The sequence below is a fragment of the Perognathus longimembris genome, chromosome 21 (genome assembly GCF_023159225.1).
Source record: "Perognathus longimembris pacificus isolate PPM17 chromosome 21, ASM2315922v1, whole genome shotgun sequence".
Classification (NCBI taxonomy): Eukaryota; Metazoa; Chordata; class Mammalia; order Rodentia; family Heteromyidae; genus Perognathus; species Perognathus longimembris.
The window spans coordinates 37669219-37686479 of record NC_063181.1 but is presented as its reverse complement, the minus strand read 5'-3'; the positions used below and the strand labels follow the sequence as shown (position 1 = coordinate 37686479).

Sequence of the window (17261 nt, the reverse complement as noted above, 5' to 3'; positions counted from 1 at the left end):
CTAAATGGTGTGTGTTTGCCACAGATAAGATCATGTAGTTGGAATCCTGGAATGTATAATTATTACTCCTTATCATTTTCCTTCTGAAAGGCATTCGGGGTGCAAACTGTTATTTGAGCAGAACTCTGCGTGGCATAGTTGTCCATGAATACTTAGTGAACACAGAAAATAAGTGGCTTTGCTTTCAAATGGTACCCATGTTTTAAAGCTTGGCCTAAAATTATTTTACTTTTTGCTGGTCCTGGTCTTTTGCTCAAGGCTAGTGTCCAACTACTTGAGCCACAGCTCCACTTCTTTTGGCCACCAGTGCAATGTTAGGTTTGCTGTTCAGTCCCATATTCCTGGTCCTATTCCGGACTTATCCCACGTCCGCCTTTCTTTGCCTAAAGTTCACACCAAATATTGAACTGGGGTACTGGTAGCTAACTCCTGTAATCCCACCTACTCAAGAGGCCAAGATTTGAGGATTATGGTTCAAAGTCTAGCTAGTAAAAACCATGAGACTTGTATCTCCAGTTATCCAAAGAACTGGAAATGGAGCTAAGGCTCAAGTGATAGAGCTTTGAGCTGTGAGCACAGATTCAGGATAGTGTCAAGCTGTAAAACTGACTTCCCCAACTTAAAACAAAAACAAAAACAAAAAAACCTACAGCTTTATGTAGACTCTGGGAAGCTCAAAAAAAGCTGGTGATAGCCCAGGAAACAGGTGTTCTGCAAACACTGAACTAATAAGATGGCATTAATAACTAAGACTGTGCTCAGCAGCTGTACATTTATACCTGAACAGGTAATATGCAGTTTCCCGTCTCTGTGCTCAGGAGGCTGAGATCTGAGGATCATGGTTGGAGACAGAGCTGTGGCTCAAGTGGTAGAATGAATAAAATGGCCTTGAGTGTTTACAATGAAAGGACAGTACCTAGTTCTGGTACTGTATACCACACTCTCTCCTCTAGTTGGGGGCTGTGGTCTTTTGCCTATAGTCCTAGCTACTCAGGAAGCTGAGATGGGAGGACTATGGTTCAACGAAAACTGGGCAGACAGGTTCATGAGACTATCTCCAATTAATCAGCAAAACAGAACCAGAAGTGGAGCTCAAGTAGTACAGTGGCAGCCCTGGGGGACTGTGTCCAGGCCTTTGTCTTCCAGCCTCACTACTGGCCCGTGTGCACCTATGTGTGTGTGGGGGGGGGGGTGGTACACACATGTGTGTACCTGCATCCATCCATTCATTTGCTCGTAGAGATAAGGAAGCTTTGTGTACCATCTGCCTTGGGGAGCAGGAGTTGGAGAGGGCGGTTAGAGGGTTCTGTTCCCTCGACTGGCAGAGAAGCCAACAAGCCCAGGCCACAACCCACAAGCAAAATCTGGTTAGAGAAACCTGTTATTAAATTTAATTTTCTTTAAATACATAACATTCTCCCATCCTCTCCCACTCTGGAGAGAAGACTCCCATTCCCACAGTTCTGTGAGGGGGGAGGGTGTATGTTCCAATCTGAAAAGCCTGAGATGTTGAGGATGAAGTATAAAAATACTATTTACAAAGGGGAAGGCAGGCTTCTGTTCTTCCTGCAACCAAGTCACCTCGCCCCAGGCCCCTGGGCACCGGTGGAGCCTAAGACAACAAGCCCTTCCTAACAGGGGTTCTCAAACCCCAACCACGAAACAGGAAGCGCTGAGACGGAGGGGAGAGTGGATAGCACCTCAGTCAGATCCTAGCAGAAGAAGGATTTCCCCATCCCTGCAGTAAGCCGCTCCCGGCCATCCTGGTTCTGCTAGGTCCCTTGTAAACATTGACTTTGTCCTCAGGAAGGTCCTCACTCCACCTGTTCTCTGCAGACTCTCCTAGGCTCCGGGCCCTCGCTCTCTGACCTTTCCTTTCTAAGGAAGTGGGGTGAAGGAGTGGTGGGGCAGAGCCCGCTCATCCCTTCCGGGCGAGTCCATCTTGTCCTCTTCGGGGGATTCCTGAAGAGGATGCCGTGTCCATGGGGCAGACCAAGGTGGACTCCTTCCCTGAGCGGAGCTGAGGCAGCTGGCAGTGCAGCACTGGGTTTGGCTGAGTCGCAGGAGTCGGCGAACCAGGCCCGGGTCTCGCCCTGTGGGAGAAAGCCCAGCGCCCTCCCGGTAAGCCCGACGCCTCCACCCAATGGTTCTGTGCATTGCAGCAAAAGCCAAGGCGTGCGTGGGGAGGCGCTGCCCAGACGCCTCACACCAGCTCATCCAACAGGATCCCGATGCTCTGGGTGGTCTCCGTAGGACCCGCAATGGGCTTGTTGCACATGGGGCAGACACAGCGAACTTCCAGCCACTTCACCAGACACCTGTGGACGGACGAGAGAAACAGAACCTCTAAGAAGATACCCCAGACGGCCCCTGTTGCCCCTCCGAACAAGAATGTTCCCAATGGGACCCCTCTGGATGACTGGATGTCCTGACAGCATAGCCCCTCGGGCCTCACTGGCAGGTGGGAGGTGACGGGGATTGGGAAGTTCTAGAAGGTGCTCCCTGATGATTTCCCTTCCACAGGGCAGCCCTGGCCACATCCCCACATACTTGCGGTGAAAGGCATGTTGGCACGGAAGCACACCCAGCTCGTCCTTCCCCTTGAAGTCTTCCAGACAGACGGCACAGGTTTGCTGCGGAAGAGAGTGTTGTGACACAAAGACGCTTATTAACCATCCTGAATATATATCCATGATGTCATCCCTGGCCAGGACAAGGAAGGTCCAGCCCAGCCTCCTCCAGCCCTATTTCACACATCTGTGTTACTGACAGGGTGATAGCCATTAACGCTATGTGCTGCTTACAGTTAAACCAAAATATAAAAAATAAAGTTTAGTTCCTTAGTTGTTCTAGTCATGTCTTTCCCTACCTCTTCTGTCTCATTTCTTCCCCTTTCCCTCCCTCCCTTTTTCTCTATACAGGTACTAGCATTTGAAACTCCAGTGTTGCATCCTTGCTTGGCTTTTCTGCTCTAGGCTGGCCTGGCACTCTACCACTTGAGCCACAGCTCCACTTCTACATCTTAAGAGAATCTCATGGAACTTCTAGCTTGGGGCTTGGAACCAGAATCCTCAGATCTCAGCCTCCTGAATTGTTAGTATTATAGATGTGAGCCACTGGTAGCTAGCCCCAGTTAAATTCTTTTTTTGTTGTTGTTGTTGTTGGTTGTGGGGCTGGGCACTGTCCAAGGCTAGCACTCTACCACTTGATCCACAGCACTACCTCCAGCCTTCTCTGTGACTTAACTGAAGATAAGAGGGGCTGGGGATGTGCCCTAGTGGTAGAGTGCTTGCCTAGTATACATGATACCCTGGGTTCCATTCCTCATCAGCACATATACAGAAAAGGCTGGAAGTGGCGCTGGGGCTCACATGGTAGAGTGCTAGCCTTGAGCAAAAAGAAGCCAAGGACAGTGCTCAGGACCTGAGTCCAAGGCCCAGGACTGGCAATTAAACAAAAAAAGTCTCAACAGACTTTTCTGCCCAAACTAGCTGGAACCTTGATCCTCAGATCTTAGCCTCCTGAGTAGCAAGGATTACAGGCATGAACCACCAGTGCCTGGATAAGTTAAGTTCTTTAAATCTAGGCTTTATTCCCTGTATGTTAACCTCCGTGATCTGTGCTGCATTATTCTTATAGAGGGAGGCTTAGGAGACATCTAAGCCTAAGTTTATAAGACAACTCGCTATGAGCAGGAGGTATAATAAATAGCAGACATCAAAAACAAGAGGGAAATGAGGCCATGTCTATCTAGGCAGTCTTGTGCTTGGTGATGCTGGAATCCTCCCCACTCCCAGACAACCACAAACACTCTCTGGTTAGGAAGGTCTGTGACCTCAAAGGCATAGGTGGGAGAGATCATGAAAAAGTAGAATTGAGGGGCCCCGGGGATTTGGAGCAACCTAAGAGAGGGTCAAGAGGGAGAGGCAGAGTTATTGCTGTGGCAACCATGGTCAGATCTAGTCTGTTAACACAGGGTACTTCATAGGGAAGATGCTTTTATTTCCTTTAGGGACACGCAGGCCATGAGCTAGCATGGGGAAAGCTAGCGAGCTCCAGCTATGTGAGTGAGGAAGTGGTGTGACTCTCCTTCCCTTAGAGATTCGGCACCGCAGGACTCCCGGGGCAGTGGGCCATAACCATCTATAAACCTTTCTGTGATTGCTTTGTTGTCGGCCCCAAGTAGACTCCAGACAGAATGGATCTCATGTAACAATTACCTGTTGGGATGCTAGGCCTAGGGAGATCTGGATGGAGGCAGGAAAGGCCAAAATTCCAAAAATGGTCTGGGCTAAGAATTGTGGGAAAATGGAAGTGGTAGAGCACTAGCCTTGAGCAAAAAAACATTTCAGGGACAGCACCCAGGCCCCCCCGTTCAAGCCACCGCCGACTGACAAATAAACTGTGGACAAGTGCAGCTTGCCCTACCAGCTGGAGGCCTGCACAATGTCCCAGGACACTTACCCCATAGAGCTGTAACTTCTTCGCATCGCCCTTCAGAACCACCTGGGGAGGGAAGAGGCACCCATTATACAATGAATGAACCAATGAGGGAGGCCTAGCCTTTCCCAGTGGGAAAGTGAAAGGCTCTGGACAGACCCCGCAAGCCCAGCTTGAGGAGAGCTACAGGAGAGCTAGCCTCTCAGGGAGAGGGAGGCCAGGGGAGCTCAGGCTATTATTCTCCTCTCCTTCCTATCAGGAGAAGTTCCGGGGAAGGGTAGAAGGTTACCTCCTTATAGCCGTATCGTTCGCTCTGTGCCTGGTTCCGGAGCTTGCTGGGGGAAGAAGACAGATAGCAGGTTACTCTTCCTTTGCATGGATGGACAGATCTGTGACACTAAGCTGGGCTGGCTGAACACATGGGCGTCCTTCTAGCAGTGAAGGGGACATTGTCCCATAGCTAGCACAGGTCACAGTTTGGACCTACGCAGACCACTAAGTTCACTAAGGACTCTGACTCGTACTGATTTACTACTACTGCCAGGACGGAAGATTCTCCATGAAGTGACCTTTCCTAGTAGGTAAATTCCTTCGAACTTGCCTATGGCATGTACACAGACAGGGAGTTACATATTCTTAATAGGGATATTTCCACAACGCCAGGGTAGCAGGATAAGTAAGTTTCTGTTGACCCTGGGGAATTTTCCACTCAGCGAATACAAGAGATTCTGGAATCAAAGCACACTTGTCTTCAGTGCCAGACAAACTACCCAGACGACGTCTTCTTTGTTCTCTCCTATTCATTCGAAGCCAGTGGCCTGCAGACAGCCCAACTCTCAAAAAGCCAAAACACGGCATGTTGTTACTAATAGCAATGGCATAATAGTTCACCAAGGACTTGTGTGTCGCTCCCAGAGCAACAGTGTCCAGAACCTTCTAAGAGGGAGATCTTTCCCTTGGATAGATGAGGTAAATGGAGACCAAAGAAATGAAGCAATTTGCCCTAACTTCCCAGAGCTGGTTGGCCGGAGTACCTGGATCTGAATCAAAATCTATGTGATTGCAGAGCCTGTCCTTTACCACAGAACATGACCTGTCCCATTAGGTGGAATACACCACAATCCTGAGAATGTGATGTGATTTGGAAACATAACCCACATTTCATGGAGTCTACTCTGAATGGCTTACTGTGCAAATGGCTTGGACTGCAGTCATGCACTGATTTTCCACTGTTTTATTTTCAGTGGGAGGGACTTTCATTCTGAATTCTGCAGTCAATTCTGTTTGCCTTTGTTGTTGAGATACAGAGTGTTTATTATTTCGCCAGTCCTGGGGCTTGAACTCAGGGCCTGGGCACTGTCCCTGAGCCTCTTTCGCTCAAAGCTAGCACTCTCCCACCTTGAGCCACAGCTCCATTTTCTGGTGAACTGGAGATAAGAGTCTCAAAGGCTTTCCTGCCTGGGCTGGCTCTGAAGCGTGATAGAACCTCAAATTATTAGAGGCTGCAATGTTCCTGGGGTAGTATGGCAGCAGAAGGTACAGCCAGGCTAGGCCCAGGGTGGTACAGGGTAGATAAGATCAGGCTTCAAGCCTCCTCTGTCCTTCCTGACAGGAGGTTAGGCAAGCCTATGTTCCTGGAGCCTGGGGGGAAGTCTGTCCAAGTGGACTCCGGCCGGGGCTGGGGCTGGGGTAGAACAGCCGCTATGCTTTCCTCTTCTCTCCACCTTGTGCTTTCTGTTCACTGCAGTCTTGGGCTGAATGCCTGCCAGGTGTCCTACTGTCCCATTATTAACAGGCAGAGCACTCCTTAATAATCCAGAAGCAAGGTTTGTGTGTTTAGGTCTCCCCATGTGTCCCAGGTTGGTATCAACCTCACCCTCCTCCTGCCTCAGCCCCTTGAATGCTAGGATTCTATGTGTACATCACCCAGAGAACAGTTTTCATAGATCACACAGGCATTTCTTGCCCCATTTCCACAAGGAAGGGGTGCTACCTGGTACCGAACTAGGCTGGGCTTAAAGAAGACATGTTCCTGTGATCAGGAAGCTCTTAGCAGCTTGCTGAGGAAGAGACACTGCTGCTCCACTGTGCTGAGTAAAGGAAATTGTAAATGGCCTGCACACGGTTTGTTCATATTCTCTCTCTTTTTTTTTTTTTTTTTTTGCCAGTCCTGGGGCTTGGACTCAGGGCCTGAGCACTGTCCCTGGCTTTTCTTTGCTCAAGGCTAGCACTCTGCCACTTGGGCCACAGCACCACTTCTGGCCATTTTCTGTATATGTGGTGCTGGGGAATCGAACCCAGGACTTCCTGTATGGGAGGCGAGCACTCTTGTATTCCCAGCCCCCATATTTTCTTTTTCTCTCATGGTTCTGGGGTCAAAGCCAGACTAGACATCCCACTCGGAACTCTGTGTCCGGTGCCAAACATCTTTTAGGAGGCACCACTGCCCCTGCCTGCAACATGTCTGCACTTGTTGTGTGGATGTGGGGGGCTCTTCTCTGCTTGTCAGGCCTCGGAGTCTCCGGTCCCCCGCTCCAGCACCTGTCCGGTGTGGCTCGCATTACCCAGGAACCTCCAGCCCGCTTGGAACGGAGGAGGAGCTTCAGAACTGTGCCTTCATGCTACAGAAACAATTCAGCCCGGGAAGGATTAGATCATGTTGAAAACAGGGCTGAAAGGGTTGCAAAGAAAACAGAGCAGAAAGCAAAGACCTTGGGCCTTCCAGCTGGGGAGGGAGCGAGAGCCAGCCGCTCGGGACAGGTGGCGTTCTCAGCTGCTGCTGGAGCAAAGCAACTAAAAATACTCCGCTTTCAATGAGGCCATTTGTAGCCGCTGCCAGCAGGTTCTCCCTTTCCTCTTTTCCCTTTTTGAACAAACAATGCAGCCAGATCCTGAAAATAATTGTTCCCTTCCTGCCTATTTGTGCTCCGCTAGCCCTTCCATCCTGTGGCGGGGCGAGGGCAGCTCGGAGCGGGAGAAGCGGGTAGCTGGCCCCGGTTCATGAGCTCACCGGGTCAGGAGCACTGGTCAGGAGCCTGTTTTGGCTGAGAAGGAAACTGAGGAGAGGAAGTGGCTTCGGAGCTGTGTGTCTTTCTATATATAGGCTCGCGTACGACCTCTTAATGAGCCTCTGGACACAGGGCAGGGGGGCAAAGGGGCAGATTACCGCGGGAGGGACAGGGGGCCCCAAGCGGTATCACCCGGTGACCACACGTCTGCTTTCTTTCTGCTCCAGGCAGAGACAAATCAGCGGCCCTCAGCTCCCCAGCCTGCTGTTCTGCAGGATCCCAGAACCCAGCCGTAAGGCTCCCCGGATCCCCACGCAAGCAGGGGACAAGCAAACATATGGAAGGAATCTGCAATGAAAGACTCATTGTTCCCAGATTAGCCCCCCCTCAGGATCTCTCTGGAGGTCATGACTTTGGGCAGATCCTTAACTGTCTTCATTTATACAGTGGGCAAATACTTAAATTGCAGTATTGGCCCAAGAACTAAAGGAGCTACATGAATGATTTACAAAATGCTACCACATGCCTGGCACACACAAAGGCCCTTGACAAAGACTAGGCCCTTCGGAAATCCTGCTCACCCATTTCCTGGGTAGGACAATTGTCTCTGGATTTTCTTCTGTTGCCCACCTTTGCAATTTGGGGCGTGTGTGTGTGTGCGCGCGCGCGTATACGAAGCCTATGTGCGTATCCATGCATATATGGCAAGAGTTGGTTTTATTTGCTCCTCCAAATCTCATTCTAAATATGGAAGCCTTAGTTTTCAGAGCAATTAGGTAAATTGCTGGATTTGGGGTTTGCTGTAGGTGATCTGCCACTCGTAAGAACAGTTTAAGGGAGGAAACTTCAAGAAAAGGGAGGAGGGCTAGGAATGTGGCTTAGTGGTAGAGCGCTTGCCTAGCACGCATGAAGCCCTGGGTTCCATTCCCCAGTGCCATATAAACAGAAAAGGCTGGAAGTGGTGCTGTGGCTCAAGGGGTAGAGTGCTAGCCTTGAGCAAAAAGCAGCTCAGGGACAGTGCTCAGGCCCTGAGTTCAAGCCCCAGGACTGGCAAAAAAAAAAAAAAGAAAGAAAAGGGAGAGGAGCCAGGCACTAGTGAGTAACCCTAGCTACTCAGGAGGCTGAGATCTGAGAATCATGGCTCAAAGTCATCCTGGGCAGAAAAGTATGTGAGACAAAAGGCCAGAAGTAGAGCAGTGACTCAAAAAGTAGAGCACCAGACTTGGGAAACTCAGGGACAGAAGCTGGGCCCTGAGTTCAACGCAACAGGACTGGTACGAAGAAAAAAAAAAAGAAGCTCTTACAAGGTAAAACAACAACAACAACAAAAAAACAACAAGGCTCTCTGGGCTGGGAATATGGCTTGCCTAGCATGCACGCAGCCCTGGGTTCGATTACTCAGTACTACATAAACAGAAAAAAGCCAAAAGTGGCACTTTTGCTCAAGTGATAGCCTTGAGCAAGCCTTGAGTTTGTTCCAGCCCTAGGACTGGCAAGAAAAAAAAAAAAAAGAAAAAAACCAAACCAAACCAAACAAAACCAGATAGAGCTAATATTAGCATTTAGAGTTGACAACAGGATTTCCCAGGAGGGCAAAAAACAAAACAACAACAAAAAAACCAAAACCACATGCTGAGGACCTGTTCCTAGACACCCACAGTACTTAATCCAGGAGGAGATTACGGAATTAAGGGACCCCCAACTCATTTACTCAAGCAGACAGTAGTAAGTAATAGGAGGCAACCTTAGAGTAACTGACCGAGAGGTGGGATTCGGTCCAACCTCAGTGACCTCATATGCTCTGCACAACTTGATAGGCCGACAGAAATAGAAACACAGATAGCAGAAGGGCAGGCTAAGCCAGGTCCCTCAGACCAGCAGCACTAGCAAAACACTTTGCTTCGGGACCCTCGCTCAGCCTCCCCTCAATCCCGGTCTTTCTTCCTCGACTCTGCTCCCACAGTGATCAGTGACCCCACACACCTGATGAAATAACAGCAGAAGATGAGGCTGAGCATGAAGACAAAAATGCCGGTGCCGAAGATGACCATGTAGATGTTGAGCGGGAGGTCTTGGAAACTGATGGGTGGCATCGAGCAGGACTTGTTGGTGCTAACTAGCCCCAGGCCACAGAAACACCCTGCAAAAAGAGAAGATGGAAATATTAAGAATTAGTCACTTACCACTGGGGTTAATGTCATAATACTGTGTCACTTGTACATTAATAGCAGGAGCTAGCCTCAATCTGCTTTTTCGTGTGTGTTGTTTTGTCTGTCCTAGTCCTGGAGCTTCAAGCTCAAGGCCTGGGTGCAGTCCTTGTGCTTTTTTTGCTCAAAGCTAGTGCTCTATCACTTGGGCTCCACTTCCAGCTGTTTTATTTATTTACTTATTTTAATGGTTACTTAGAGATGAGTCTCAGAGATTCCTACATGGGCTGGCTTCAAACCAAGATCCTCAGGTCTCAACCTCCTGAGTAGCTAGGATTATAGGCATGGGCCTTTAATTTGAGGGCATGAGTTTATGTATCCCAGGGCTAATCTTGTTAGCACTGGGGGGGACTGTTTCACTACTGATCTCTGAAAGGGGGATGCTAATCAAAGTAGTGAAAGATCCAAAAGGCCGGAAACTTCCGTCCCATTAGGTAGAAGAGGCTCACAGAATGCATGTAGAACCAAACAGAAGAGGTAAGAGAAAACATTTGGGTTTGGACCCCCCCCCCCCCGGCTCTCTTCCTAGCTAACTATGTGACCTTTTTACCAAGTTAGCTCTCTCTAGGCTTCACTCTGTCCTAGAAAAACTAGCAAAATAGAAAGACTGCAAACGATGGGGTAAGAAACTGGCTTTGAAAACTGCGAAGTGCAACTGCAAAGGTCATCTGTCATTAAGCCACCTGCTTCAAAAGACGCGCTGTGCCAGGACTAGAATAGAAAGCGTTCGCTCCAAGACCCGGCCAGTGTGTTCCAGAGAGCGGCCCAGTGGGGGCGGGGAGCCGCAGCCTCCTCCTCCCCCCCCCACGGGCTCATTCAAAGCCCCGGGGCAGCGCCACACAGGCCCCGTGGGCCCCGAGGAGTACATGCCCTCTCTGCACGGCTGGCCAGCCACTCTCCCCTCCCCTCCCCTCCCCACAGGGCTCAGGGACGGTGGTGGCCCTTTCACGGTGGTAGTTTCCTCCCCTCAGCCAGGGTTTGGTAAATGCTGGCACGTGACTAGGTTCTGGGCACAGAAACAAACTTTTAAGGAAAGCTTTTCTTCTTAGGCCTCCCTAACACACCAAGGCTGGAAGCCAAATCGGAGCTGGAAAGAAAACAGTCTGATAAGATAGAAAGCCACAGGCTGAGCATGGCAGCAGCGGCCGAGGGAAAGAAAGGCAGGAGGCCTGGATGAATGAGATCGAGCGGCATTCCCACCGCATTCTCATGCTACCAATGAATCCATTTTGTTTTTTAAACAGAGGGGATCTTGCTATGTTGCCCAACGGGAGCTAGGACTGCTGGGCTTGAGTGACCCTCCTGAGCAGCTGGAACTACAGCGGCATGCTAATGCACCTGGCCTATATATAATTTCCTACCTGTAAAGCCACTATAAAACGACCCCTTCCCAACAATAGGGGGGAAAGCCCCCCTATCAGCATGCAATCTGCTCAGTCTTGCAGCGTACTAGGTCAGACCCTGAAAGTCCCTCTGCTCTCGGGCATCTTTTCCACCTGGTAATTATCAGGGCTACCACAGCTCAGTGTTGGGCCAGAAATAAAAAAAAAAGATTAGAACCAACTGACTGACATGCTGTTATGGTTTGGAAACGGTTACCCTGTCCACGTGCAGAATGCATGTCTTCCTATTTAGGAAGGCTCTGGAAACTTGGGGTTGGAGGACACAGCTCCTGGGGGGTGGGGGGTGGCGGGCAGGTCTTTGAGAGCTGTTATCTCTGTCCATTTCTGGCTGCCAGTGATGTAAAGTCACACCCTCCCAACACAGGGGACTGGAACCTCTGACGACACAAGCAAAAATAATGTTTCCCGCCTTAAGTTAATTGCCCTCAGTCAGTCAGTGAGGAGAAAGATAATTAGACACACAGTACATTTATTCCTCTTCTTCTCTTATATCCAACTCATGACCACAAACTTCCACCCAAACTCTGTCACCTCTTTTTTTTTTTTTTTTTTTTTTTCTGTGCTGGCACTGGGGCTTGAACTCAGGTCCTGAGTTGTGAACTACCCTCAAGGTTAACTTCCACTCTACCACTCCCAACTCTGGCTTTTTGGTGGTTCACGTTTCGGTTTTTCCTGCCCAGACTAGCTTCGAACTGTGATCCTCCCATCTTAACATCTTGATTACAGGCATGAGCCAACAGCGCCTGGCCACATCCTTTGTTTACATACTAGCTAACCTACTCTCTCTCATTCTTTCTAGTTCCTTCTCTAATTACCCTCCATGTCTGACACAACCTCCTCCTACTCTATTTCCAAACTCCTGGTTGGATTCCAGTCATCCCCAACATGCATGCATTCTTTCTCCTTTCAATATCTCCCCAGTGTCTCTAACACACATCCACCCCTGTCCCTACGTGCCTCTTCACCTCGGTTCTTTTCCATAGTTTTGTTTCCGTGTTGGTCCTGAGGGTTGAGTTCAGGGCCTGGGTGCTGTCCCTGAGCTTCTTTTGCTCCAGGCTAGCCCTCTACCATGAGTCACAGTGCCACTTCTGGCCTTTTCTTTATGTGGCACTGAGGAATGGAACCCAGGGCTTCATGCATGCTAGGCAAGTACTCTACCACTAAGCCACATTCCCAGCCCCCCTACACCCCCCACCCCCCTTTTTTTTTAAACCACTTGAGCCACTTCTGGCTATTTTGGTGATCAATTGGAGATAACAACCTCAAGGACTTTCCAGCCTCATCTGGTTTCAAACCATGATCCTCAGATCTCAGCCTCCTGAGCAGCTAGGATTACAGACTTGAACCACCTACCCCTCTCACTAGTTCATTCACCTTTTCTTGTCTAGAATTCCCTTGCCTTTTCTGATTTTGGCCAGGCTTGGATTGGTGATATTCCAATGCTCTTTCTCTGCCTGAATTCTACTGTGCTCAGGGCCTACTTCAACTGTCTGCTCTTGCTCACTCAAGTCTTAGCCAGGGGTTGCTGTTGGCTCTTGCCTATAGTTTCATCTACTCAGGAGGCTGAGATCTGAGGATCTCAGTTCAAATCAGCCCAGAGCTAGGCACCGGTAGTCCTAGCCACTCAGGAGGCTGAGATATAAGGATCCTAGTTCAAAGCCAGCCCGGCCAGGAAAGTCCCTGAGACTCATCTTCAATTAACTACCAGAAAACCTGAAGTGGTGCTGTGGCTTAAAGTGATAAGAGCACTAGCCTTGAGTAAAGAGGCTCAGAGACAGTGCCCAGGCCCAGAGTTCAAGCCCCACAACTGACCAAAAAGACAGCCCAGGAAGACAAATCTGAAATGATCTTCAGTTAACCAGCAAATATTGGAAGTGGAGGTGTGGCATGTTGTAGAGTGCCATCCTTGCATAAAACAAGTAAGAGTGCAAGGCCCTGAATTTAATTCCAGTACTGGCTCATATACAAAAAGTATCTTAAATAACACAGATGTCACTGGCATCAACTTAATTTGACTCAAACATGTACTGAGTATCATAGTGATGATGATACAAGCACTAAGGTTGCTATTATAGACAAAAGAACAGAGAAGAACTGGGTATATGGGCATAAACCTATAATCCCAGCATTTAGGAAGACAAGGAGGGTTATTGAGTACAGCCTAGCCTAGTCTATCTATCTACATCTATACATCTACACACCTACATCTATCTACATCTATCTACATCTATCTATATCTATCTATATCTATCTATAGCTATCTATAGCTATCTATATCTATCTATAGCTATCTATATCTATCTATATCTATCTATATCTCCGGTCCTGGGTCTTGAACTCAGGGCCTGGGCACTGCCCTTAAGCTTCTTTTGCTGTAGGCTAGTACTCTACCACTGAGCCACAGAACCACTTCCAGCTTTTTCTGTGTGGTACTGAGGAATCAAACCCAAGGCTTCATGAATGCTAGGCAAGCACTCTACCACTAAGCCACATTCCCAGCCCAGACTGCATTTTGAGATCCTATCTGAAAAAAAAACAAAAAGTAGAGGAATGGATGCTTTGCTGTTTAGGAAAGAACATGATACAAATAGTATAGGGATGGGTGTCAACACTGAAACAAGATAGAGAGACACCAAACAGACATAGTCCTAGGCAGCCTGAGGATGTCTGAGGACATTAATTTGGACTTCCAGTGCCTAGGCTAGTGCTCATCCTGATAACTTGTTAATAAATAATTCCCTGCTTTGTTCACATAACCTGGTCTTCTTGGCAACAAAACTCCAACTTCTAAGAAAGAAGACTGATGTTTGGGAAAACTGCCCAGAAACTGCCCTCAACTAAATAAATCACCAGTCAGCCAAGAAGCATTGCTGTGGGACTGCTTTATGTTCTGACCTAGACCTTGTTGGGAAACTACAAGCCAAAGAAGTTCTTGTTCTAAAGGACTTCTTGATTAGGGGGAAATTAAAGGAAGAATTAGCTACTAAGCTTTACTTTGCCTAGCAGAAAGCCTCTTGCTTCTAGGCTCCAAGCAGGGTTAGAAAGTGGCTTTACCACCTTTCGCATTCAAATATTCGCTCTCAGTGGGCAAAGGCTATCAACTTTCCATTAAGACTACTACTGAATGGGCTGGAACGATCGATCAGTTTTCACTTTACACCGGCAAAGGGCCCCAGGCCTTCGCTTCCAGAAAAATCAGCCTCCTAGCTTCCTACCACTGCATGAGGGCTACCCCTCAAGCTCATCCCCCATTCGTCTTGGCTCTTCCAGGTGTCTTTCATGAGATGGACCCAGCTACTTTTGAGTCCCAAAGAACTTTGTTTCCTGTTCTGGGAAGTTGTAGTGCTGTGGCAGAGACTACTATTACAAAAAGGCCTATACCAGTACCCTGAAGACACCGGCCCCAGCAAATCCCGGAGCTCCAAGATTAAGTGTGTGAACTTCAGTCTTTGTGTGTGCTGCTCCAGGGGCTTGACACCTCAGAGCCTGTCTGTCCCTGAGCCACTGCTCTACTTCTAGCTTTTTTTTTTTTGGGGGGGGGGTGGTTAATTGGAGAAAAGAGTTTCATGGACTTCCTGATAGGGCTGGACTTGAGCAGCATTTCTCAGATCTTAGCCTTCTGAGGAGCTAGGATTACAGGCAGGAGCCACCTGTAAAAAGATATAGAGGCATAGAGAAAAGCTTCAGGGAGTGATGCGAACTTTTTGCTTCTATAACAGCTGAATCTCTTACCTATACCTATACATACAGCTTCGATGGTATTTTTTTTTTTTTGCCAGTCCTGGAGCTTGAACCCAGGACTGAATCAAGCACTGTTCCTGAACTTCTTTCTTTGATTAATAGCACTCTACCACTTAAGCCACAGCCCCACTTACAGCCTTTTTTGTTTATGTGGCCCTGAGGAATCAAACCTAGGGCTCATGCATGCTAGGCAAGCACTCTACCACTAACCCACATCCCCAGGCCTTGATGGTGGTTTTATAGAATATTTTAAATAATATTGTACATGAAGGGCTGGGAATATGGTCTAGTGGTCGAGTGCTCGCCTGGTATACATGAAACCCTGGGTTCAATTCCTTAGCACCACATATATAGAAAAAGCCAGAAGTGGCTCAAGTGGCAGAGCTAGCCTTGAGCACAAACAGCTCAGGGGACAGTGCCCAGGCCCTGAGTTCAAGACCCAGGGCTGGCTAGCAAAGGCGGGGGGCTCACACCTGTAATGTGAGGATCTCGACAGCATCCAGGTACTACTACTGATTTCGATCCCCAAATCTAGTACAAAAAAAAAGTGCAAGAGTTGGGGGTGGTAGTGGTGTTTAGCACGAACCAAGTTAAAAAAAGAAAGCTGCCCCAGACGGAAGAGGGGGCAGGATCGGCGGCAGCTGCCTCCGCTCTTCCCGGGGCCTGTGGGTCAGTCTGTCTCATTGTCTGGCCACCCTCGGAAAGCCTGAACTTCACGAGTCCCGCCGGGCTGGCAGGCCGGGTGCGGGGATGACGTCAGGGAAGGGCAGGCCGAGCCAGCCCCGAGGATCTGGGAACTGTGCTTCCCCTCCCAGCCACCCGGGATCCTCTCTCCCAGCTGGGGTGCGCGGTCCTCCCCCCGCCCCCACCTCCGCCCCCTCGCCCGCACCGCCCGCTCCTCGACGGCCCGGTGCATTTCCAGGAAATCAGACCCAACTAGAAAACAGAAAAAAGAGAAAGAAGGGAGGGGAGGGGAGACACACAACACGCTGCCCCACTCCGGCCTTAAAACAGCCCCCCCCCCCCGCGCCCCCAGCGTTGGGAGGGCTCGGGAAGAACCCTCCTCCTCCTTCTCGCAGCCCGGGGGGGCGATCCGAACCCCAAGCCCAGCCTTTCCCCTGAGCCGCCCCCCCCGCCCCCCACCCCCGGTCCGGGCTCCCGGCGAGGCTGCTCCTGGAACCCGCGCGCGAGGCTGGGTCCCGGGGGGTGGGTGCGCTCCCGCCCCGCGCTCCGGACCCCAGGGCGCGCACAGCTCCCGCCGGGCCGGCCCCGCACCCCGAGGGCGGCCGGGCCATCTACCCGCGGGGCTTTGTCCACCCGGGAGAGCGAGCGTCGTTCCCACCCCGCGTGCAGCCCCGCGCGCGTGTGCGTGTGCCTATGCGTGTGCACGGGTGGTTACACGCGCCTGCAAAGTTTCCGGCCGGGAACTTGAGCTCCCTCTAGGAGATCCTCGCCTGGGCGCGGAGTTCACTCCCCTCCGCCCGCCACAACAAAGAACAGAGCCCGGGCGCACAAAGGCGAGGACGCGGGCGCCCGAGCCCGGGAGCCACTCACACAAAGGCTGGGGAAGCCGGGGCTCCCGCGCCCCGAGGCCCTTCCAGACCCCCATCCCCACCCCGCTCCCCGCTGCCCGGGTCTAACGCCGACGAGTTCGAATCCCGCGGGGTGGGGAGCCGAGGTGGGCGCCAGGACGCCGAGGAGGAAACTTGGCTCCCCAAGGACGCCGAGCCCCGTTGGCCCAGGAACCTTGTGCGTCCCCCCCCCCACCCCCACGCCCCGGTGCCCCGAGCCGCAGCCCGGGCTGCGCCGCCGGCTTCCCCCGCCCCGGGACTCACCGTTACACCACTGGAACGGGTGCATCAATGAAGCCTCAGTCGGCGTCCTCCGGGGAAGGAAAGCGGGCGCCGCCGGGGAGGGCGGGCTGGGGCGCGCGCGACGGCGGCCTCGCTCCCGGAGGGGTCCGCTCCCGCCGGCGTGGGGGGCTCTCCCGCGAGTCCCCCGGGCCACAAAGAGGGAGGACGAGGAAGCCCACAGAAGGTCCGCCCGGGCGGGCAGATCGCCACGAAGGGCCCGGGCTGGGGGCGCCGAGGGGCGGCACGGGGAGGGGGGGGGAGCGGCACAGGGGTCCGGGGATCGGGATCGGGATGGCAGGGGCGCTCGGCCGGCGCTGGGAGCGGAGCCCGGGTCCCACGGTGCCGACCGGAGCGCACCGCGATCCTTAAAGCCGACGGGGCTGCGCCCGCCCCGCCCCCGCGGAGCCCCGCCCCCGCGGAGCCCCGCCCCCGCGGAGCCCCGCCCCCTCTGAGTCCCCGCCCCCACGCGTCACCGCCTCCTGGCCAATGGGAGCCCTCCTCCGGCTCCAGGGCGTTTCCAGGCGGGTCCCACACCTTGGCCCGGGGAACCTCCTTGCCCGTGGTGAAGGTGGGGTGGGAAGGCTGGGGAGGGAGGGGACGCCCCGCCGA

General features: G+C 51.4%; 1 protein-coding gene across 1 annotated transcript; it reads right to left on the bottom strand.

Moving 5' to 3' along the window:
* Nucleotides 1-1377: 1377 nt before the first annotated feature.
* On the bottom strand, nt 1378-16771 carry Rnf122 (ring finger protein 122). The gene is made up of 6 exons (XM_048330826.1): nt 16635-16771; nt 9432-9588; nt 4730-4775; nt 4465-4506; nt 2551-2633; nt 1378-2318 (listed from the first exon to the last, which is right to left on the bottom strand). Exons 1-6 carry the CDS (start codon nt 16657-16659, stop codon nt 2204-2206), a joined length of 468 nt encoding a protein of 155 aa, XP_048186783.1. The 5' UTR covers nt 16660-16771; the 3' UTR covers nt 1378-2203.
* Nucleotides 16772-17261: the final 490 nt, after the last annotated feature.